Raw genomic sequence first — 23,542 nt, forward strand, 5'->3', positions numbered from 1 at the left:
AGAAAGGAAAGAAAGAAAGAAAGAAAGAAAGAAATAGAAGGAGGTAAATAAGGAAAGCAAGTTATTTCTTTAAAACGTCCAGGCTAACTTAAGGATACACTCATTATGTAAGTGGGTTGTTTCTTTCTGGGGATCAGAAAACAGTATTTTAGGTTGAGTGCCCCACAGGCTCAATCATGGTGCAGGTTCTGTTTGTATATATTCTGCAAACTCTCTGCATGACCTTGGCAGGCTGTCTCCCCTTCAGGGCTGCTGTCCGATAAATGTCTCTGGTACACAGGAAGAAGAAGCCTGGGTCCAGAGCTTGGTTCAGGTCGAATGTCTTCTCTTTTCATTACCGGCAATGCAGCAATGCGTAAGTCAGCTTTGTCATTGATGAAATGCAGATGATTGTGGTCCTACCTCATAAGGCCATTGTGAGAAGCGGGGGAGCTAATGCTAGCAAAACATTTACAACAGTGGGCTGATCTAGGTGCGTAATGATATCAGCTACGAAATAGCACGCAACATGCAGATGTCATGAGCGACCCTCAAGAGCTCCATAACTGGAGACATCCTTGTAGCCAGAATATAAAAGAAATCTACAGACTATGCTGTTTTAATGCAACAGACATTTAAAGAATAGCCATTGGCTGGGGGAGGTGACATCAGTGGCCCAAGACTAAGTTGTTATCACTTAGTGATGCCAATGCCCTGCTTATGAGGTCTGACTTGTTATCAGGTGTGCTGCTTTGGGGTAGCTCTATCCTCCTCAAAAGAGAAACAGAAGACCCTGTAAAATGGATCACGGTTATCCCTCTCCCTAGACTGGGAAGCTGACCCTCCAGGGGGCTAGGAAGGGGAGCTGTGTAGGCCTGGAATCCCTGGACATGAGAGGTTGAGATAGGAGGACCAGGAATTCAAAATCACCTTCTTCTTTTTTTTTTTTTTTTTGGTTTTTTTGAGACAGGGTTTCTCTGTGGCTTTGGAGCCTGTCCTGGAACTCCCTCTGTAGACCAGGCTGGCCTCGAACTCACAGAGATCCGCCTGCCTCTGCCTCCCGAGTGCTGGGATTAAAGGCGTGCGCCACCACCGCCCGGCTCAAAATCACCTTCTTTAAATGCGCTGTGAGTTCAAGGTCAACCTGGGCTATAGGAAGTCACGTCATACCCTCGAGCCTGTGTTAATAAGACACTGAAATATATAGTACCAGTATTACTCTAGAGAAACAGACTAGTAGACGGATAGCTACTTTGGTAAACATAGGCAGATGAGATTAATAAAAGGAAATGATTCGTGTTTCTGGAGGTTAAACAGAGATGTAACCATGTGCCCACTGCCTGCTGGACAACCACAGAAATCAGCAATACGGCTCAGCCCAAGTCTCTGGACCTGCAACCAGGGGAAGGGATGGTGTGAGTCTCAGTTCTAGGGTGAAGGCCTGAGTTCCCTAGGTACTGTAGATCCAAGTCTGAGGGACTTCCTTAATTGGGTTGCGGTGAGAAGATTCACCCTGAATGTGAGTGGCCCCATTCCCTGGGCTGGGTGTTCTGACCGGCTGAGAGTGAGGGAAAGCCAACCAGACGCAGACACACACACACACGCACACGCACACGCAGACACACACATTCATTTCCTGTTTGCTATTAACTAGTTGGGGCACACTGCTGAGAGGTCCTGCCTCGACTTCCCTACCGTAACAGACTGGAAACTGGAATTGCAAGCCTCATAGAAACTCTTTCCCCCTTAAAGTTGCATTTGTCAGTGTATTTAATCACAGCAGCTGGAATGAAACAATGACACATAATGTCTCTGTGGTCCCAACACCTGCTCACACAGGTCACCAAGTCCTTCTCCCAAGCATGCCCAGTACACAGCTCCAAAGAGAAAACTTGCCTGGTGAACTCCACCCCTGGCCTCTTATTAGTTCAGCTCATCTGTTCCCTTTTCTGCCAGTAACCTGTTCCCCCGACTTACAGCAACTCTGGAGTTTTCTTTGGGGAGCTCCCTTCTCTGTTACTTCCCTGGCTGCCTGTTATTGAGGTAGGACTGGCCACACTATTTCCAGCTCAGAAGGCAGATTGTAAGATCAAAGCCTGACTTAACAATGCCTTTCATTTCCCTGCCACACCTAACCCAAACCCGACTTTGAAGGTTAGCCTTGGGAATTACACTGAACTGTCTGAAAAAGAAAAAAAAAAAAGTTTCTCCTGGAAGATTTGTGGAGATGGCTCGGCACTTCAGAGCATGAGCTGCTCTTCCAGAGGACTCTGGTTCGGTTCTTAGCTCCCAGGCAGCAGCTCACAGCTGTCTAGAATTCTGGTTGGGGGGGGGATCTGATTCCCTCCTCTGACCCCCCACAGGCATCAGTCACTCATTGGCTCACTGGCATACATGCAGGTAAAACATGCATATGCACAATAAAGGGAAATAGATACATTTGCAACCAGTAGAGTCTGTTTTCACCCCTCTAAAGGGAGCTTCTGTTTGAGAGTGAAGCCGACGGAGACAAGATTGAGGGAGAAACGTTGGTTGGTTCTTCTATCATGGTCTGATACAGCCAAGCATGAAAACCAGATCCCCAAGGTTCTCAAGTTATCTGAACCAACACATTTTCGACTTTCAAGAGTCCAGATTCCCTTAAGATCCCAGTCAGGAAGTTCCCTGTGGATACAAAGTGTCGTCATGCATGTTGGTGAATGTCATGCCATGCTCTTGCACAGAGTCAAGATGCACATGGAGTTTGCTCTTGAAATGTTCACTGTGTAGAGACTGAACAGTCCCATGACGAATCAGTCACAGGCAGTGAGGACAGCAGCTGACTGGGCATGCGGACAAATGCTGAAGGGAAAACAGGCTTTCCTGCCTGCTAGGGAGTCCCTGGGTTCAGAATTTTCACAGTGCTCCCTCCCATAGGGAGTCTAGTCTGGAGGGAGACAAGGTATCCAGGCAGAGCCAAAACTTAGAGAAAATGATACAAGTGTAGAGAAGTGGGCAACTGGAGAAGCTGGACATATCCAAAAAGCAAATGATCCCTGTCCTACCTCCTGTATGCATCGTATAATTTGACAGCCTTTCTGTTATCCTCTGGCACGACGCAGTGAAGGGCCATGTGGAGCATAGCCGGCAGCCCGGACCTCAATCCAAGATGTCTCACCATCGGGACATGAGCAGCTATACAACCCAGAGCCAGAAAAAACAAAAATGGGGGTCCCATTATCTAAAACTATTATGAGTCAAGAGATGTTAGCTCATGAGCACTAAAGCAAGCATGGGACTCTCTGGGTATGAGGCTCTATGCATCTACACAGGTCTCATGCTCAGGAAGCTGGTAGGACACAAGGAGAAGTCTGAATCTGACTCACAATGTGCCTGTGAGAATCATCTCTGCAGGGCCAGCCTTTAGCCTGAAAGATGCAAACCAGGTGGGGTGAGCCAGGCTAGGAATGCAATACTCCCTGGCACTGTGTTGCTGGGAGGCGCTCTCCAATAAACAGAGACATACAGACAGATGTCTCCTTGTGTCGTGACAAATCTCTCCTCTGCTCCTGCAGTCCTGAAACCAGTCCAAGAGTTCTGTAGCCAGGTGTCTATCACACCGTAGGCACTTGGGCATCCCGGTAGCGGAAGAACAATTTCCCAGCGATAAGCAGGCATTGCAATCAGCTCTTGCAATCATGCAGGAGACAGATCTTCTCAGACATTATCCAGTGATAAAATCATTAATATGGAAATGTGTATAGTCTTTCCTCCAGTCCGTACACTACAGAAAATTAGGCTTTTTCTTCTCTACTGCTCTCCGGGGACCTTTCTGTCTCTGTCAGCCAATACCTAGCCTGCATGATGGAGAACCGAGGCGGTAGGTAAAGGGAGATAAAACTAGAAACTCCTGGCAGATGAAGCATTTTCAATGGTTAAGAACCTGAAATAAATATATGTAGCCAAAGGAAAAGTGGAGAGAAAGAAAGGGAGGAGCGGGGAAGGTCTTGCTGAAGAGAGGACACGGGTAAGATTTGAGAATGTGGTTCCCAGACAGATCAGGGGAACCGCAACATGCAAAGGACACTGTGGGGACAAGGGAGTTGAGGGAGGAGCTATTAGAATGGCTGAGTGCTAGGACTCGCTTTCACTTTGACCAGATGGTATTAGAAAAGACAGCAGTGAAGGTTGGAATCTTTTGTAATAGCTTCTCCCAGGCTGTGATTGCTCATGTGGGGATCTGGACTATCCTTGGGTTACACGGATAGTCTACGAACTATGACCAGGTCTTACAGATACGAACACAAATGTATAAGCTATTCCCTACATTTCCCCAAAGGTGGATTCATCTATAAAACCTTCCCTCTTATTTGCTCATCTTTAAAAAAAAAAAATCATATTAGCATATTAAAAGCACCTCCCCCAAGTCCTGCGATGTGGAAACCTGTTTAAAGTTGTTGGACGCTTATCTAATAGACGGCATGGAAAATACTTTATTAACTTAAGCGAACTTTAAAATAAGATAAATTTATAGCATTTCCCTAAAGCTTTCCTATTACAGACAGAGTATCTACTTTAACTGGCACATGAGCGCCGCAGAAGGCAGGGGCTACTACTTAGAGCAGCTTCGGGATTGGTGATCTCCTTCTTCCTTGTGTTTGAGCACAGAAAGGAAAGGGTCTGTTAACATTTGTATCCCTTCTCTCCCACATATGGCTGCTGGTGCTCTTTACCATGGATGGCAAGCACACAGGTGCTACCCCAGAAGCACGGTGGCTCAGCTTACCTGTTCTGAACCATGCTCATGGCCATCCAGTCGCCAGGGTACACGTTCTTCCCGATGAGGTCCTTGAACATGATAAATGTCTCCATCAAGAAGTCCTGCAAAAGTGCCGAGCACACCTGTCACCTCACATCACAGGGACGGACTATACCTGTCTCCATCCCTGCGGCTGTTTAAATGCCTTTTTATTGTCCTTTAGAGGATCAGATTGGGGAGGGGTCAGGTTTTGACTAAGGGATTTGAAGGCATAACAAGAGGTTACAAATGGAAGTTTGCAAGTCAGCTACCAAGATTCTGCCTAACCAGATATAAAGGTGCAATATGAATAATAACTAAAAATGGACTCTCCAAATAAAGCACTATTGGTTCTGTCTTAAAGAATAAAGAAGTAAATGTGTTTGCTGATGATTTTGTAATCATCTTTCCAAATATGTATTCAAGAGGTAAATAAGCCACACTATATAGCATTGTCTCAGGTCATCGAGCAAACACACTATTATTTAAATGAACATCTAATTAGCAAGGCAGAGGCACAGCTAATCCAAATGTCACACATGCATATGAGCTTGTAAAAAAGGGAGTTGGCAAAGGCCTTCCTCTCTTTTAAAGAGGTTCAGAGTGGATTTAAACATTCTCCAGCAGACTTTGCAGCAGGCTAACCTTCATCTTTATCTTTAGAGAAAATAAATTCAGCACAAATCCAGACAGCAAAGTTGAGAACCACCGGCACCAAGAGTGTCTTGAGCTGCAGGTAATGAAGTCGGATCCCACAGGTGATTTAGGTAAAGCTTCGCACCCAGAGTGAACCGGCCCAGCTGCAGTTCTTTCCTTAAGCAATGCTTGTCATGTTCACTGCAACCTCTACTCAAAGAAAATCTCACCTAAAACCCAATATATGAAATAAGTAAAGGTAGATCAGTTCTGCTTGCTGTGTGTGTGTGTGTGTGTGTGTGTGTGTGTGTGTGTGTGTGTGTGTGTGTGTGTGTCTTTATGGGAGGGTAGTAAGGAGGTTATATAGCATATCATTTCAGAAACACTGCTTTCGGCTAAATTCTGAAATCCTGAAAATGGCATTGGTTTATTTTCCAGCAAATTTTGTTTCTAGGAAAAAGTCACCTCCGTGGAATAAGGTCACAGCTTCTCCATCATCAGAATGGGGTGATGTCTACCCCACAAGGTTACCAAGGTTACCATGAGGACCAAGCATATACTAGATACAGGATGCTTGGCAGAGAGCCACACTGGTGACTGCCAGCTAAAGGCCTGGTGGTGGCGGTGGGTGTTGCGGATGAGTGCTGAGAGGTAAGCTGGGCTCAGGAACCAACTTCCTTTGTACTTGTGTCATGAATAGTGACAGCTGTCTTTTGCTGAGTGCTCCCTGCTACTCCTATGATCCCCTCAAAACCTTGCGGTACAGATGCTCCCATCCCCCGTGCAGAGATGAAAACACAAAACAAAAATAAAAACAAACAAAAAAAAAAAACTGAAGCTAAGAGAAGTTAGCTTGCCTGAGGTTATAGTGGCTAATCCAAGGTTCCAACCCAAAATTTTAGGGCTCCAACACGCATGGTCTTAAGCCCCAATGCGTTCATGATACATCAACAAATGTTTGCTAATGGAATCTAGATGCGGGAGTCACGGCGCTCAACGCTAATGAACTGAAGGTACATTCTAGAAATGAGCCATGCAAGAAAAGGATTCGCACGTGTATGCCATAGTCTTCAACACACATGCTTGAGATCTGTAGGGGAACCTTGTTGCCCCAGACTCACGGAAACAAGAGTATGGGATGTCATGCCCTCTTCTCTATGTCTTGCCTGACACTGCCATGTTCTGCAGACTTACCACAAGGTCTGAGCTGGTCTGGAAGGTCTCAATATAGAAGGAATAGTGTTGGTCGCCCATCTGGTCTAAGATCGCTGTCATACACGCCACAAAGTGACTCTACAAAACAGAAGGAAAAAAAATATAATGACCATGAAATTTGTCCTTTCCATCTCCAGGACTTCAAACATGAAAACATATAGTCCTCCCAGATACCGAAGAAGGGCTACCTACCAGTGAAGAGTCTCCTCTTACTGGCATGTAGAACTCCCTGAGAGGAAATGTCCTCACTGACAACTCACGAAAAAAAGCATTCATTAGATCTATTATGTGCATGGAGCTGTGCTCAGAGCTCCAGATACAAAGCTAAGAAGAGATCTCCACTGTTTCGTCTCCGTCTGTTTGCACACTGGGAACTGTCTCTGTGTGGATGCTAGGAGACTCAGCCCAAGTCAATCAAGATCCTTGGGGGCAGTCAGCTTCATTTTCCGGTAAATAATTTTGTCTGTGTAAATCCCCATTGTCTCGTCTGTGCCCATATCTACTCCCCGAGGAGTTCCTGGAAAGATCAGCGGCTCCAAGAGCAGCATTAAGTGCGTTGCAAGTCTCTGTGGAGAGATCAGCTACTGGATCGCCATGAATCAATCAATCAGCCATGAGAGCCATGAACGCACCTAGTGCCTTTCCAGGGTTGGCACAGGGGGCTAAGGAAGATAAAGGAGATGTGAAGAGACAGCCTTTGCCCTTTATGAGATTATTATTTAGTCGGGAAAGTGTGATTCATGTCCATGAGGAAGGGATTCAGACAAGAGGGAAATCAAGGCTGAGACCCGAGAAGAAGGTAGAGCTTGAAGGAACCCTGGGAATGGAGGAGCCCGACTTATACTCAGGCCTGCCCCAGAAGGCACCAGTTCAGCCTCTTCTGCATCCTCCCTCCCTGAGTAGTGAGAGTCTATGCTGGGGCCTGCTGGCATCTATAAGCAGCACTTGAGATACATTCTGGGAGCTGGTAAAGAAAGCACTGGCCACTGATCAAGGAGGGTGGAAATGGCATTCTCAACTGTTTCTAGTAGGAACCCACAAGATACCATCTTGGTCAGAGGAGGTCTCGCTGTGGCCCAGCCCAGGACAAAAGATGGGCTGAATGATGGGGTACAGGGGATGTCTAGGGGCTCTCACTGCTTGGAAGTTTCACGTTTGGAAGAAGTAAAGGGGTGTGTGTGTGTGTGTGTGTGTGTGTGTGTGTGTGAGACAGACTATGGCCTTTATTTTAAATGTTCTCATGTTGTTTAAAATATATGTAAACATGTATGCATGTGTATTTGTATACCAGCCCGCCTGTAGGCATGTTCTAGTCCTGGAAGGGCGCTGCTAATGGCCCCAGGAAGCCTCCTCTGCATTCCTTGGAAGGTCTTTTAGGTTGACTAAATGGTTTACATGTTCTCAGTTGCCAAACTAGCAAACTAGGTAAAGGTTCTCATTTGCTTCCTGGTTCTTTTCAATTATGAGGTTAGAGCTAGCAAGCTTTCCCATTCACAGGGCCAGCTATGCAACCGCACAAGGTGAAAATGTAGGGCCCTCGCTTAAAAACATTGGTAATTTTGGAACAGCAGAGTGGCCTTTTCTAAGAAGGAACCCTGTGATAAAGCCGGTCAGCTACGCAGGAGCTGGTGGCCACTACACTCACACTAAGTTTAGGAAGCTTGGGCATCTGCCTGAAAGCGACTCTCAGGGTCTTTAGTCACTTTGTACATAGGAACCTGCAGCCTTGGGGAGGGGGGGGGGTGTGCCACCTGCCTGTTATTTCATCCTCACGCCTCCAGGGGGTGGTAGTGAGTTTGTGAAATTGTTCACTGCTTTCGATTCAGGCTGAAAACAGCCACATTCTGGCTAACTTAACCAGATCCCACTGAAACCAAGAAATTAATTTCATAGCTCTACCCATGGTGAATGTAAGAAAGGAAAATTGTAGAGTTTGAAGAGACAGGTATGCGAGTGTGCGTATGTGTGTGTGTGTGTGTGTGTGTGTGTGTGTGTGTGTGTGTGTGTACATATGCTTCATCTACTCCCTCTCTCTTCTCCCTTCCTTAAATAATTCAGCCTGTGACCACTAGAGGGCTTTCCTTTTCACATGGTAGCTGCCGAGCAGTTTGTTCGGCTTTTTATTTATTCCTACGTGAGCAGACCCACTACACTTCTTGCATATAAACAGTGAAAATTACAACATAAAGGGCTTCTTTTTCCTCCGTTTGGAGTTATCTTGCCGCTGGTCAAAGGCTGCCTCGTTGTACCAGGAAAGGGGCAACATCCTCTGCAGGTAATTCCACTGCTTGGAGGTAAGAGATGTGGGAAGGTTTGATATTTTTGTCTTTTCTTCATTTTCTTTTATTTTACTAAGTGGTGATCTTGTGGGAGAAAATGTGGTCGTCTCTTGGACAGCAGTTTACTTTAAATCTTGGGCTAATTGAGTGCTGAGCCTGTGAGCTTGTGTGGGTGGGTGTGTGTGTGTGTGTGGTGAAAATCCACCATTGTCGGAACTGCAGGCTGCCCCAAATGCCTAGATCCGGAAGGCTTGTTATTCCTGATGGCTTGATTTGAATTGGAAGAGGAGAAAATGCAAGGAGCAAACCTCAGAGGAGCTCAAGTTGCTTGGGATTACCTCGATCGGGCTGCGTTCTCCGAGGATTTGCTTAAGGAAACTTCTATGTGGTTTTCTTTTTTTCTTTTTAATAATGAAATTTTTAATAATGAGAGGGAGGTTTTCTTTTCTCCGCTAGAGAGTTTGATCATTTTATGAAATAAAGCACCGTTGTTTTATTAGGGGTCAGCCAGTGGGTCAGAGTTCCCAGATCCATCAAAATCACTTTTACCAGCTTGTTAATCTCTTTGTCCTGATCAGCACACAGGAAAGCCCAGTTGGGTGCCGTTCCCTAGGATTGGCAGTGCCCTGTGAGGGAAGTTTAAGGCAAGGCACTCGCGTTTGCCTGTTAATAAAAGCACGATTCTGTTTTATTATGAACTGGGAGCATCCTGTTTTTCTGCCACAGAATGGAGCTAGCTCACTCACGTTCTTATCAGTCCTTGGGTGATCACACAGATGGGGCTAATGGATAGTTGACATGGAGTGAGTCAGAGGCAGTAGGTTCATTAAAGGGTCTTTTTGAATTGAATGGTCATCCACGCTTTGTCATGTATATGAATATGAATGAAAGAATAATGGGATCCTGCTGTACTTCTATAACGGGTTTCCCTGCCCCTTTACAAGATTTTCTTCAAGATGGCAATTGCGTCTTGGCCCGCTCCTGTTTTCACAAGTTTGAGACCATACTTTCGTACCTGCCATGTTTTAAATGCCTGGAGGGATTGCGGGTCATGGTGACAACCAGACTGCTTTTGCCTTGGCAATCAACAGAGCCCTAAGGTTGATGTTGCCCAAACTTTAGATCGTTAAAAGTTCAAACTCCCATCCCCACCAGCAGCCTAGAAAATCCTCAGCGTTGCCTGGGGTATACTCAGAGAGTTGGGGGGATCCCCTGTAATCTGGGCCAATTAGAACCCTCTTCTTCTTATTCCTGGCAGAAATTCTATAATCAACATATATTTACTACCAAGCATGCGGCAGCCACTCATCCATACCAAAGCAGCATGCCAGGTGCTTCCGTGGGAAATTGCTTCTTGAAACGAGTACCAGTGGGGCTTGCATATTAAATTCCAGGGAGAAATTGAATCGGAGACTGGCGCAAACCAGGCAGAGGCACCTCACTCCAATCGGGCGGCTCGAAATGTGGCTAATGAATCACAGCGTGAAGAGACACAGTTTGAAACTAGGTCAAACGTGTAAAAATAAGTACAATCATCGCAGGCGCTTGGCTGATGAGGGGCTACTTAACACTGTGAGTGGCGGGGCAAATCTGTCGCTATAGGACCCTCTCAGCTCTCAAAAAGACAATCAATTCTTTTAATTAATTCAGCCCATCGCTGCACTCAGAGGTCTTGTACATCTGGGAGAAAACCCAAAGCTCCGGGGGAAGATAGTCAGGGTCTCTTTACTATGCGCTGGCAGGAGAACAGGAGAACACCAATCCTGCGTGAGCAATGGATCAGATGAGTTCAGTTCTGGTAGGAACTCTCCCCAAACCATTACCCCGGCTCCTTTGCATTAAAAGTCACCTCCATCCCATTATCATATTATTATTGGGAATACTAACAGCTCTGCATACAGCATTTAATTTAACCATTTCAACTCGGCAACCCTTTAATGCAAACACACACACACACGCATACACGCACACGTGTGCGCGCGCGCACACACACACACACACACACACACACACACACACACACGAGTGAGAACCCTTGTGCTGGATGGAGTAAACCGAGGGCAAAGGCAAAGCTATCATTTGCTCCATTTTGACGCACAAAACGGAGGGGGGCTTGGCTACTTGGAAGCCTCCTCCGCTCACCTGAGATTGGTAGGAGAGATGAGATCACAGAGGGAGTGAAACAGGCAACTTCGGGAACTTGCTACCTAAAAGCCAGCATTACTATGAGATACCAACTGGTGACACGTTGCTATAGTAACTTCAAATAATGTGCGAGACCAAAATAAAATACAATATAGAAAGCACTGAGGAGAGGAGATGAAGGAAAGTTTGCGTGCCGAGGCAGGCTCTCGGGGAGATGAGAAGTTCTCCGGAAAGGCCTTACTTTGGAGACGAAGAGTGACCAAATGCCAATCTCAGGCTGCTTCTTTCTCTGCTCACCCCCATGTCTGCTACGTGCTTATGTAACAGATTTTATTCTTGGATTAAACGAGTGCTGTCTGTATGCTAGATCCAGGACTGACTGGAGGTGGGAGGCTATGGTGTCAGGAAAAGCAAGGGTTCCGAAATCCATTCATCTTAGAGCTTTGCCAGGCCGCTGGGAGTTGTAATTTGGAACAATCTTTAGGGCGGCTGAGGTGTCGAGTTGAGTTCTTTTTTTGCAACGCCAAGTTTGGGTACAGCGCTGGGCCGCGGGGGCTACAGCAGAGTGGCTAAGGCTATGTTCCAAGGCTCTTGTATCTTGTGCTTCCTGGATGCAGCGCCACAAGCAGGGGCCTTGGAGCCAGGCAGCCAGGGTTCCAAACTCAGCTATGTGTCTGTGACCTTGAGCAGGAACTCGTGTGCTTTGCTTGTCTAGTACGTCAAAGAAGATTAAAAACAATCTCTATTTCATATGGAGAACAAAAGATTAATTTATAGAAGGACCCTGGCATGTGGAGTGTCTTTAGTAAGTGCCAACTGCTATCATTATTATTTTTATTACTATTATTAGTATTGTTACGCTGCTGGCTGCGATCTAGAAAACGACACAAATCAACCAGGTAAAATTCGCAGCCTGCTCAGAGGAAATCCCCAGCCTGGACTGGTGGACTGCACTGTCTACCAGTGTCAGTCTGCAAACCCATTTGCTGCTTCCCATTGCAGCTTGGCACCAGCAGCTATGTGCCTTTCAACTCTGAGGGACGTTTGAGTACCACGTCTCAAGTCCAGCTGCTCAGTAAACAGAGTGTGTGCTTCTTGGAGCAAAGCAGGCTGGGGGTCTTCTTTCACTTGGCGACAGTTGCTGGAAGGTAGGAGAAGTGACTTTGGTGTCCAAATTGTTCAAAAACGTCCTCTACCACTGTCTTTTTGGAAGCCTTGATCCCTCAGTTGTCTGACTTTAGGAAGGGCGTGTCTTTGTGTGAATTGAAATGCCTTAGCTACCCAGAGGTCCCACTGTATAGCAGGCAAATCCAGTTCCCTTCCTTCTTGGGGAAGTGAGCACACATCTAAGAGATCTGTGTGACCTGTTCCATGTCAAAGGCAGAAATCACGAGAGAAGAGAGAGGCACCTCCTGGGTGGTGTGTTCCTGTGTGCATCCTAACATGGCTCTCCTGAGCATGCTGACTCCAGGGCGGCTAGCATCATGTACCCTTGCCAGATACAGTGGGTATTAATGACAGCTCAACTCTCTAGGTAAACCAAGGCCAGAACTGAGGGTAACATCATCTTAGGAAGCTGTCATCACTGACTCTCCAGTGGGGAGGCCGGAAGGCTGCTTTGAGTCAAGGCTAGAAGAGGGGCCTCTATTCCTCACCCACTCTTCTCAGAAGTGAAGCACACCCTTCTGAGTGGGCCTACCTGTGTATCACTTCAGATCTTCCAAAGAGAACAGTAGGGTATCTTGTGGCAAGAGAGTGGGTGGAAGGCAGATCCTACTTATTCATTCATTCTGTGTTCTCAAAACTATGTTGGTCATCTCCCTGGGTCTTCTCAGCACACACATGAGAGAATCTGTGTGCCCATTTTACACATGGAGAACGTAAGCGGCATAAAAGCCAAATAGCTTCTCCGGACAGATATTTAGCTTGTGCTGCGTAGGAATTAAAATCGGGGATTTTAGATTCCCAAATTTGTATCTTCATGGACCTGTATTTCCACATCACGCATCCCGCGTCAGCTCTGCTCTGCAGAGAACTGTGTCCCTTCGTTTGCTGCTAAGATCTAGAATGGGACCTGAATATTGCATAAGTTTGATAAATATTAGTAAAGATTGAGTTTATTACTGCATTCCCTATCTCTACAGGAACGTTATGGGGTCCCTCCTCCATAAACTGGAAAATTAGTTAGGTATTGTCACCTTTGATTTAGCAGAGGCCAGAAATCTAGGAATTTTTGCCCCATGTCTCACAATCCATCAGGTCTGAGTGAGGCAATTCTTTTACACATTCCTTGGGTCAACAAGTACTTCTTGAGTGCCCACTGTGTGAGTACCCACTGTGTGCCAGGCATGGTTCTAGGTGCTGAGGCTCCAATGTGGAGATTATCAAAAGCCTTTTCCTTGAGAGGCTCTCACTCCGGATGAATGGGGCTAACAGCAGGAAGACACGTTTGTAATAAGACAACACATAAAACAACTGTAGACAGTAGTTTGCTCCACTAGGCAATAGGCAGGGACGGAATGCAAGGGCATTTATCTTAGACTTAGTAGACAGTGGTGTGTTCTTGGAGCTAATATCTGAGTGAGAATTGGAGTGATGAGAACAGCTGTGTAAGAGTCCGGACTAGCATCATGGGACAAGTGAAGAGCAGAATCAAAGACCCTGGGGATGGATAGGCTGAAGGCATCTGAGAGACTGAGCATAAGGCCAGCAGGGCCAGAAGCTACGGACAAGGAAGAATAAAATACAAGGTGATGTTTGAAAGACAGGCAGGGGCCATCTCCCAAGGGTGCATGGGGGTCAGGGGCAGGAGTCTGGCTTTTCTTCTTAGGGCCATAGAAGCTCTCAATCTGCTTGCTTGTCGGCTGCCTGCCCATCTCCACAGAGCCACTCAAGTAATGTTTCCAGGGTCACGGTTTTGTAGAACATGCTAAATTATGCTTTAGTGTTGGGCATTTCTTGTTCCTGGCAGTGTCATCACTCCTGAGCAAGTGTTTTTCACTCAATGATGACTTCATAGCACAGTCTGGCCCTCCTGTGGGAGCACACGTGGATTCCAGTTTGACATCGATTTAATTTGTCTTCAGATGTGGCATGCTCAGGTCCCTGTTGTTCACTGCTGACTAAACAACCCCCAGTCTCCAGTTAAAATCATCTGAGTTTGGGGGACCCACCCGCGAGGCCAACTTGCTGGGAAATGGGCTATTAATTCGAATGGTTCATCTTTTTACTAAACAAACAATTTTTCTAATTTCATCCATGAAGGTATGGGCAGGGAGGAAAATAAATTTGATTAGGAAAAGAACAACTTCAGAAATAAAGCCTTCTTCTCATTGTTCACACCAGTGGTGGGCTTCCAAGCTTCATAGTAGATGTCCTAAGAAAATCTGTAAGTCCTGAACAATAGGGCATTGTTCAGCTCAAACCCACTCCCCATCCCATTAAACCTGAAGCACTGATAGGGTTTGGAGTTTGGGGTACATGTTCTAAGAAACATTCTACCCTTCTCCTGCAAACATGTATGTCCAGGTTAAATGAGTCGAGAGTACACCCTCCATGGGGAAAGGTATCACAAAAGGCTATGAAATCTGAGATGGGGAAATCATGATCTAAATGACAATAATAATGGCATTATTATATATATATTATATATATATAATAACTGCCATCTAAAGGACAGTGTGTCAGGTACCATGGCGAATTCTATTATTTCTCCATCTATACAGTTGTTTATAGGGTCACAGTAAGGAAAGAGACAAATTAGAAGGAAGATAAACCATCATCAGTCAGATGTGTATGTGCCAGGTACAGCTGAAAACCATGTCGATGGCCATAACAGCCATTGTGTATTTACTATGGACCAACTGTGGCAAATGCTTGTCCTCTTTCACCAACTGTGCTGACTGATCTTGCTTGTTGACTTGATGCAGATAGGAAGAGGGAACCTTAGTTGAAGAACTACCTCCATTAACTGGCCTATGGACATATCTATGTGGGATTTTTTGACAGTTAGTGTAGAAAGGCCCAGCCCACTAAGGGTGTTGCCACCCCTGGGCAGGTGGACCTGGGCTATATAAGAAAGTTCACTGAACGTGTGTCTGGGTGCAAGGCTTTTCTCCATGGCTGGGGCTTCATTTGGTGCCTCCAGGTTCCTGCTTTGGTTTCCCTCAATGATGAACAACGAGGTGTAGTGTAAATAAACCCTTTCATCCCTGGGTTGGTTTGGGTCAGTGCTCTATCACTGAAACAGGAAGGCCCACGAAGATGTCAACATTTACTAGATGCTGAAAATATAGTTTGTTTGTACCTTACAGATGAGGATGTCAAGGAGCAGGGAGATGACAGGACTTTTCTAGACCAGCTTGGCTCCACAAACGCTTTTGCTTTCTTTTCTTAAGGAAAGGGGGACTATTGAAATTATAACTTATTGTAATTAAAATTAAGTAATACTTCAAGGCTCAGCGAAGCGAAACAATGATACAGTTCATCTTAGTGCTGCTGTCAGAAATCTCCTGAATATTAGGAAACAGTCTAGGTGTCCTCTGTGCTCCCGTAGGAATGAAGGAGGGAGAAAAAGAGATAAATACAAACGCTTATGTAAGGTTGCATGGGTGGAGATGAAGGCAGGCAGACCAGTAATGAGGGAAAACACAGCTACACAGACAACCAGCTGTTCAATAACTATGCTATACGGCTTTAAGACTCTCATGATGACTGTAAGTTCCAAGGAGACTCCATTATCCGCACTACTTTGGGCTCTTTACATGGGGAGAGGTTCCTGGTGTAATCCCAATGCCACATACTAGGAAACATCTATTGTTCCATGCTGCTAGCATTGCTGGGACAAGTATGTCCTGGGATGGGAGGCTCAACTTTCTTTGATATGACCTAGGACTCTGGACAGGGTGCATTATCTCTTTAAGATCCCACTTTCTTTTTGGGCATGTGGTTATGATGCCAGCTATAGGACTGGAGTGAGGATGAAGTCAGAAGCCCCAAGAGGACAGTCCGCTAAGATGTCTCTCCCAGTGTGCAGCCTCTGTCCCTTCCTGGTACCCCAGTAACAGTGAGTTGACCTGTCCAAATTTGCTTCCGGTTGACTGATAGAGGGTGACTGAAACCTCTCCCTGGATCCAGGAGCTACAGTGCAGATGAGGATTTACATAGCATCTCCCTGCTTTTCCCTTGGCAAAGCTGTCACAATTAAAGGGACAGAGGGTAGGCAGATAGATATGTTCACAGGCAGCCAGGCCAGGCTAGAGCAGAGTCTTCTGTGGGCAAGATTGCATTGTGGATAATAGGATTCCTCAGTTAGCCTCCTGTGGTTCCCGGGGACCGCAGAAGACTAATGACCACCTCTCACGAACATCAAGCCCCACTTCTCAGTCCAGCCACTGCTAGCACCTCCTTCGATCCCATCGTCACTGTCACAAATGAGAAACAGAGCTGCTTCTGTGTCTGCTGGGTGAAGGCTAATGCTGATTAAACACCCTGTAATGCATGGGACGCCCCACAAAGCCAAGAGTGACCCAGTCCAAGATGCCACTAAAATCATCCTTAAGACACTCTGGGCACATGGGACAAGCACACATGCGTTAGGATGCTGAGCCACAAGTGTAAAATGAGTCTGCAGGTAACGCATGTGCTGCGCTTTTAAGTGAAGACAGAAGTAGGTTAGAGATATTCAAGGGAGCGTTCAAAGAGAATGTAGATTTGAGGAATGGCAAGGTCGAAAGAGATTAAACTAAGAATGGGAAATGACATCTTAGATATATAACAGAAAATACTTTTCATCTTATAATTTGATTAATTTAATTGATTGGTGGTGACTGCCTAGGGAGTTGTGTCGGGAATGATTTTAAGGCCAAGTCTTAGCTCAGCAGGAAAGACTGTGGTGATCGATTAGTGATGTCTGCCAGAGGCTGGCGGAGGGAGTTGATAGTACAAACTCTGAGAAATGGCTGCCCCACTTTTAGACAGTGGAACAGAATGAGGACAGAGGCAGAGGTGGAAACGGGCAAGGGGTTTTGGTGCTGCAGAAGTGCACAGGGGGAGATTGTGAGAGATGTGGAAGGGTCCCGGAATGGCAGGCTCTGGGCGGCAAAACTCAATCTGTAGGTAATGGGATGGCGTGCTGGCACCTGCCTACTGTGTTGCCTCTGGGCCAGCTCTGCTGACAAGGTAAAGAAAGCTCCTCGAAGCCCTCGCTCCTCGTTTCTATAAAGGGAGTGCTATTTCATCTGCTAACAGTGGCAGGATCATGAGGCTGTGGCTTTTATGAAGCTCATCCCAATGATGAAAACACCCCTATGAAGCTTAACTCGGGGGTGACTGAAAAGCTGACTCCCAGGGTTCGCAGTAATGAGTTCCTGCAAAGCCCTTTTAAATGCAGCATGCCTGCACATGCCCAGCCTCAAGGAGGAGGGGACAGGAGGACGAAAACCCATTCCTGAGTTTCCCATGGTGGCTGACCCTGGTCTGGACAGAGCTTTGCCAACCAACCCAAGCTTTCCTGTTGGGCTCTGACTCCTCACGGGCAGGATCCTTTCCTGGCATTGGCCTCCCTGCTCTGGGAATGCCGCTTATCCGTCCATTCATTCATTGCCTTGAAAGTTTCCAAATGACATCCTACTAATTTACCCTCCCCCACCCTTGCTTCCCCCTCTTCTCCCCTCTCCCCTCTTCAACACCATTTGTCCCCTCTCCCTGTCCTTTGGAATGGTAACAGTGCCCCGCCATCCCGGTCCTCTGCAGTCAGCGTTAGTTTAGTGCCTTGCGACTCCTACTCCATTAATAAGGGTGACCATGCAGCTTGGCATGGATGCAAATACCCCCCTTCCTGCCCCGAACCCTGCCTTGGAGCAGAAGGCTTCCTGGCCATAGAGCTGCATGGGCGACTTCTTCCCTGCACCCAGCTCCCTTACCCGAGCTCCTCCCCACACTCAGTTAAAGAAAAGGCAAGCAACACAATGAATACACCACTGAGAGAGCTGGCCTGGTAGTGCCCAGATATCAGATCAGCATTACCGAAGCAGACTATCTGCTAATTCCATCTAGAAAAGGAAAGAAAGATGTCAGCTTTGGCCTGACTTGTTCTGTAAATCCCCTGCTGACTCTCTTGTCCCAGCAGGCTGCAAAACTCCTGGCAGAAGTCTAATAGAAGTTAAAGCTTAGAGAGGGGATGGAGCGGGGCTTGGGGGGATGCTATCCGGCAAACCAGCGTCTGTAACATAGGTGAAGGAGATAGAGCCCAGAAAGGCTAGGTGGCTTCTCCCCAACATCACACAGCCTCTGAAAGCGGCAGAGCTGAGAGTAAAAGCCAGTTGTGTGAGCATATGGTTACACTGACTACACAAGTTCCCCACCCTCCAAATTGCAGTCGCCTGACCACTAAACTCCCACAAACAAAATGATTGTTTCCTCTCCCTCTGAGTCCAGTATCAGGCACAGGGGTGTCATGATACCAATACAGAATCAAACAAAACCCATAATGGAGTCTTATACTTGAGATTTATCTTAGATTTCCATCTTAGGGCAGGGCATGGTGCTGTTGCACACCAATTTCACCTTTCAGAGCATTGAACAGGTGAATAGGTGCCCTGCGACCACTGTGCGTCCTCTTTGATCCATCCATCCATTCTGTGCTCAGCATCTGAATCCGATGGAGAGCATCGAGTCACAAACTAAACAGATGACCACGGGTTTCCCTCTGGAGAGTGGCAGTCATCTGAAAGTGTATCCGAGACGCATGGGGCTGGGCAGCTGGATGAGCCACACCCCCTAGAAATGCTTCCTTTGACTGACCCCACTTTCTAAAAACACTTGACCATAAGGCCAGCATGTACAAACCCGAAAAGACCACATAGGGTCCTCAGTTCTCTGTTTCTCCTGGGTTTAGAAATACTAGGCTATGTCCCCTAGCTCTGTGAGTTCCACGCTGCAGGGCTGGAAGGACACAACCTTTCCAGGTGGCTAAAGCTACCTTATTCAGAGTGGGCAGCCCATCAAAGTAGACATGGAATCAGAAAGCCCCTCAGTTCCAGTCATACCAGGACAGCTGGTCCCCTCACCCAGTTATCTCCTGTTGCCATCCGGACCCCCGTGGGTACTGCACATGTGATCCCTTCCCATGATTCCCTCTTGCTTATACACCCCACACTCCACACCCTATAATGGCATTCAAAGTTGCCTGCCCTCTGGATCCTGCTGCCTTCTTCTCTGTACTGTCTACTGTAGACTTTCTTCCGTTCCTTTCTTTATGCTCCAACAACAGGAACAATGGTCGTTTAAGGATCCACACAGGTGTTTCTTTCTCCAGGAGGCCTTCATGGAGGCCACCTGACTCTTTTGTCCCAACCAGGACAGTCCTACCCCAGTACTGAGAGCTCCTCTTCCCTTTGTTGACATATCACTAGCGACATATCATTGAATAAGGAACATAGATACAGCTAAGATTTGGGGACTGCCAATTCTGAGCTCTACCAATGCCTACCTCTTTCCAAAAAAAATTAAAATGCTGGCTGCATACCTTTGTAAACTACTATAGTCCTATAATGAAGCATCTAACATAATTGACATCATGTTATAATTAAGACCATAAATGCTTACTGCACTGAATCAAGTCATCAATTACGCTCTGGCAGAGTGGGGTTAGGAGTTTCATTTGGGAATTTTTAAGGCCTTTCAACTTCAGAGTGTTATCTGCTGCATACTTCCATTTTAAGATGGGCAGTACATGGAGAGAGGACACTCCCTGTCATTCTGAAGTCAGCCGATGGTCTTCTGAGGACCTATAGGTCTCCCAGGAGCCCGTGGGACTCAGTTAGCAGAAGGACATGGCGTGGCTCTACAGGGATGATGCTCACTGCTCCTTGTGTCTGTAGGCCACCACCTTAGCAAGCTGGTTGAACCATGGGACGTATAGTGAGTAGAGATCAAGAGACTTGAAGCTAGCCCAAACATTGCCATCAACAAGCTGAGGAATCTTGGGAAAATCTCTGCTCCACTACAGGCTTCGGTCCTTTCATCTATAATAGCATCAACTGCCCCAGAACACCAGATCCTAAATGTCTATAGTTTGTGTATGACATGTGGAAACTGAAGATTTTTATCCTTTCTTTTCTTTCTTTCTGGTTGACTTTGGGCTCAGAGGTCATGGTTTCCAAATGGTATTTTACAATAGAAGACTATGCTATTCTTCTCTGTAGACACTGGGCTATTAGAATGGTCAGCTTTAATTGTCAACTCGACACAACCTGAAATGAACTGGGAAGAGAGTCTCAGTGAGGTTCTGTCTGCATTAGGTTGGCCTGTAGTCCTGTACATTTGAGATTATCTTAATTAATTGATGTGGAGAGATCCAGACCACCCTGGGTTGCACCATTCCCTAGGCTGGGAGTCCTGGACTTCATGAGACTAGAAAAATCAGTATCACAGCAACAGAAATGAATCTAGGGCATATGTCTATTTCCTGAGTGACTGATGGGTGAGATACAGATCTTCACAGCAGTGAGTTCACCAAGCAAGAATAAGCCAGGCTTGCCTGACTTTGGGGCTAGCTGGATATGAGATCTTGAGCAAGGCATCTAATCCCACGTAACCCATTTCCTCATTTCTAAGCATCGTTGAACAATAAGCCACACAGTCCAGAAAGGTTCCAGCTTCTTTTACTTCATTAGCCAGTATGACCATCCACCAGCAGCAGCAGAACTGCCTGGAAGCTTGTGAGAAATGCAGACTCTCAGGTGCCAACCCAGTCCTCGGGATCGAACTCTCAACATAGGACCTGCAGGTGGGCACTAAGTCCCCTGAAGTTTGCATGGAACTGCTGAAGCACAAAGTAGGTACTCAACAACATGCAGTCTTTGTGAGGATTCTCCTCCACCCTCTCTCCTTTCATTAACCCTTAATGCTTTCATACTGTGAGCAGTGCCAGGGCAGAGGCCCCTTCCACAGGATTAGCACACAGTAGGACTTCAGCAGACCTATGGAGACTGATTGAATGTATGGAAAAGGGGAATCAGACCTGGCTTATTCTCTAAAACAACTGATGGTCCAGGAAGAAATGACGACAGGAGCCCTGATATCCAAAACAGAGTACGGCTGCTGGAAGGTAGGGGCTCAGATTCACCTGCCTCCTTCTATGGCCCAGACAGGCATTGTACCAAACAGTGGATAAACATCCTCCTTGACAATTTTTACAGCTGCACTGGGAAGAAGATGCCAGTATACACGCATTTAATAGTCAAGGAAATTTTGGCTCAAAGAGGTAAGGTAGCTTGTCCTGAGCCACCTTCAGCTAGTGCACGCACTGACAAAACTTAAAGATAGGCAGCTGCAGCAAGACCTTTCTGCAGGATGCCCTGGGGAGAGGAAGCACTAGGCATGATGACTTGACTTTGACCGTGGGCCTCTCAAGGGCATTCCTGTCTCTCTCCGTGCTCGGGGGAGAGGTGGCAGGAGGCCCCACAAGCGAGAGACGGGGTTGCTATTCCCAGCAGAGGAGCTCATCACAGGGCTGCCTGCTCCATGGGCCACTTGTCTGATACACTTCACTGCCTCTGGCTGCCCCTGCCCAGGCCTCACTCCTGCACTTGGACATTTTACTTGCAAATACATGCAGCAGATGATGCCAGGCTTCACAATGACAAGTCCAGGCTACGGAGAGAAAGGCTGTATGAGCTTGGGAGGAGGAGTAGAGACGCTTTCCAAAAATTGTAAGATGTGGACAAGCCTGCAAGTCCTAATCTAGGCATCCTAAGAGCCAAGACAAGAAGCAGTGGTGCACAGGGCAGGCCCAAGGTCACCAGAAATAAAGGATGTTATATGGTTCCCCTGGGTCTTCCTCTCCAGATGGATGAGAACAGGAACTGGGCATGGCAATCATGTTCCAGGCAATATAATTTCACCACTCAACGTGAGGTGGTGGATGGCAGAGCACCTGAAATATCTATCTGTGCTTCAGCCTTGCTGGATTTCCCCTATCCACTCTCTCTACTTTCATTCCTCCCTTTCTGCAGAGGTTGGGCCTTTGTTCCCTTCCCCAGCGGTAGCTCTTTTGAGTGCTCCTCCTGCCCACAGCAGCAGCAGCAGCAGCAGCTATCTGGGTGCCTGTTTAGAATCCACCTTACACTCACTGAATCTGAGCCTCTAGAGCAGGCTCTGCCTGCCATCAGGGCTTAATGAGCCTAGTAGCAGTGGGGGCTCTGAAGGATGCTCAAATTTCAGACCTGGTGCCTAAGGGAGCTTCTGCGTCTGCATTTCCAGTGAGCGGCCCCTATCAGGGGAAGAAAGAGGGACCAATGTGGCTGGTAAGACCAGACAGCATAGTGATCCATGCTTGTAATCTCAGCATTTAGGAGGCTGATGCAGGAGGATGGCTGCCAGGTTGAGGCCAACCCAGACTTTAGTGTAAGACTCTGTCTCAAACAAGCAAACAAGGCAGGAAGGACTCCCCAGATTTGGGGAGAGGAGGGAAGTGAAACTGAGTAGCACAGCCCCATTCTGTTCCAGTCCTCCTAGCAGGGGCTCATGGCTTTGGATCCATATGCAATATGAAAGTATTAAGAGTTAATGAATGAAAGCAGGTTGAGGAGGATGCACACACACTGAGACTACATTTTACTGAACACCCACTGTGTGCTTCAGCAGAGTTCTTCAAACTTCAAGGGGTTTAGTACCCACCAGTGGGTCATATAAAGAGATTCTGATTCCTGAGGTCTGGGCTGGCACCTCGGAGTCTGCATTTTCCATAAGCTTCCAGGAAATTCTGCTGGTGGAGGTGGTGGCCGGCCACAATTGGAGTAGAAGGATTTGGAACCTTCTCACACTGCCTCAGTGTTCATAGATGCTTAGGAAAAAGACACAGCAGTTCACAGAATTTTCTGTGTCAAGTTGCCTTTGGCACACCTTAGAGAGGACCCCCAGTTAGTCCTTGACCCCAGCCCTCCCTGATCAGCACTTCCTCTTAAGGATGTGCGTTCCTGGACAATGACAATATCAGCAATAGTGTGGTAGGCTTATGAAAAGGCTGTCTGTGAACAGTGAAGAGAGTTCCAGAGACTCTAATACCCTCAGTGCGGGGAGGGCCAGATGAGCATCTGAAATGGGTTCCTTGTCAATGTCAGCTAACTCTGGCCGGGGCTGCTGTGGGTTATACTTAATGTGATTTAAAGAAAATGAAAGTTGTCACCTTCTAGCTCACCAACGCAGGAGGCAAATTTATACCCACTATACCTGGGTGATTTTCAAGAGGCTTTGGCTTGGGTCTGGGAGCACAGCGACAGCCCTCAGCCCCACTTCTGTGTTCATTGGATTTAGGAAACAGAAATGTTGCTTTCTCCAGGGCAACCGTGTCTACTGATCTTCTTAAGCTTCTGCAGGGGGTGGGGTAGGTTTCCTAAAGACCTTCATTTATTCATCAACATTTCTGTAAATTCTCCCCCCCCCCATGGACTGTGGCAAGCTGGAGTTGAGAATTTGGTACTCCTTCACCCACCTCTGGGAGGACACA

General features: G+C 46.9%; 2 protein-coding genes across 4 annotated transcripts in view; one reads left to right on the forward strand and one right to left on the reverse strand.

The window, feature by feature from the left end:
* The window catches only part of Dock2 (dedicator of cytokinesis 2), a 413,920-nt gene that overhangs the window by 86,746 nt on the left and 303,632 nt on the right, over positions 1-23,542 (reverse strand). The window contains exons 28-29 of the mRNA XM_005350387.3: positions 6,587-6,685; positions 4,745-4,839 (exon numbers count right to left, since the gene is read on the reverse strand). Of these exons, the coding sequence (XP_005350444.1) occupies positions 4,745-4,839; positions 6,587-6,685 (194 nt within the window). The remainder of the gene's footprint in view (positions 1-4,744; positions 4,840-6,586; positions 6,686-23,542) is intronic.
* Positions 8,713-23,542, forward strand: part of Insyn2b (inhibitory synaptic factor family member 2B) — a 106,003-nt gene continuing 91,173 nt past the window's right edge. For 2 of the 3 annotated variants that reach the window (XM_026780394.1, XM_005350386.3), the window contains exon 1: positions 8,713-8,901. The gene's annotated coding sequence lies outside the window, so the exon portion shown is untranslated. The remainder of the gene's footprint in view (positions 8,902-23,542) is intronic. The other variant, XM_026780395.1, reaches the window with a different exon arrangement.

Source organism: Microtus ochrogaster, chromosome 7 (assembly GCF_000317375.1).
Source record: "Microtus ochrogaster isolate Prairie Vole_2 chromosome 7, MicOch1.0, whole genome shotgun sequence".
Lineage (NCBI taxonomy): Eukaryota > Metazoa > Chordata > Mammalia > Rodentia > Cricetidae > Microtus > Microtus ochrogaster.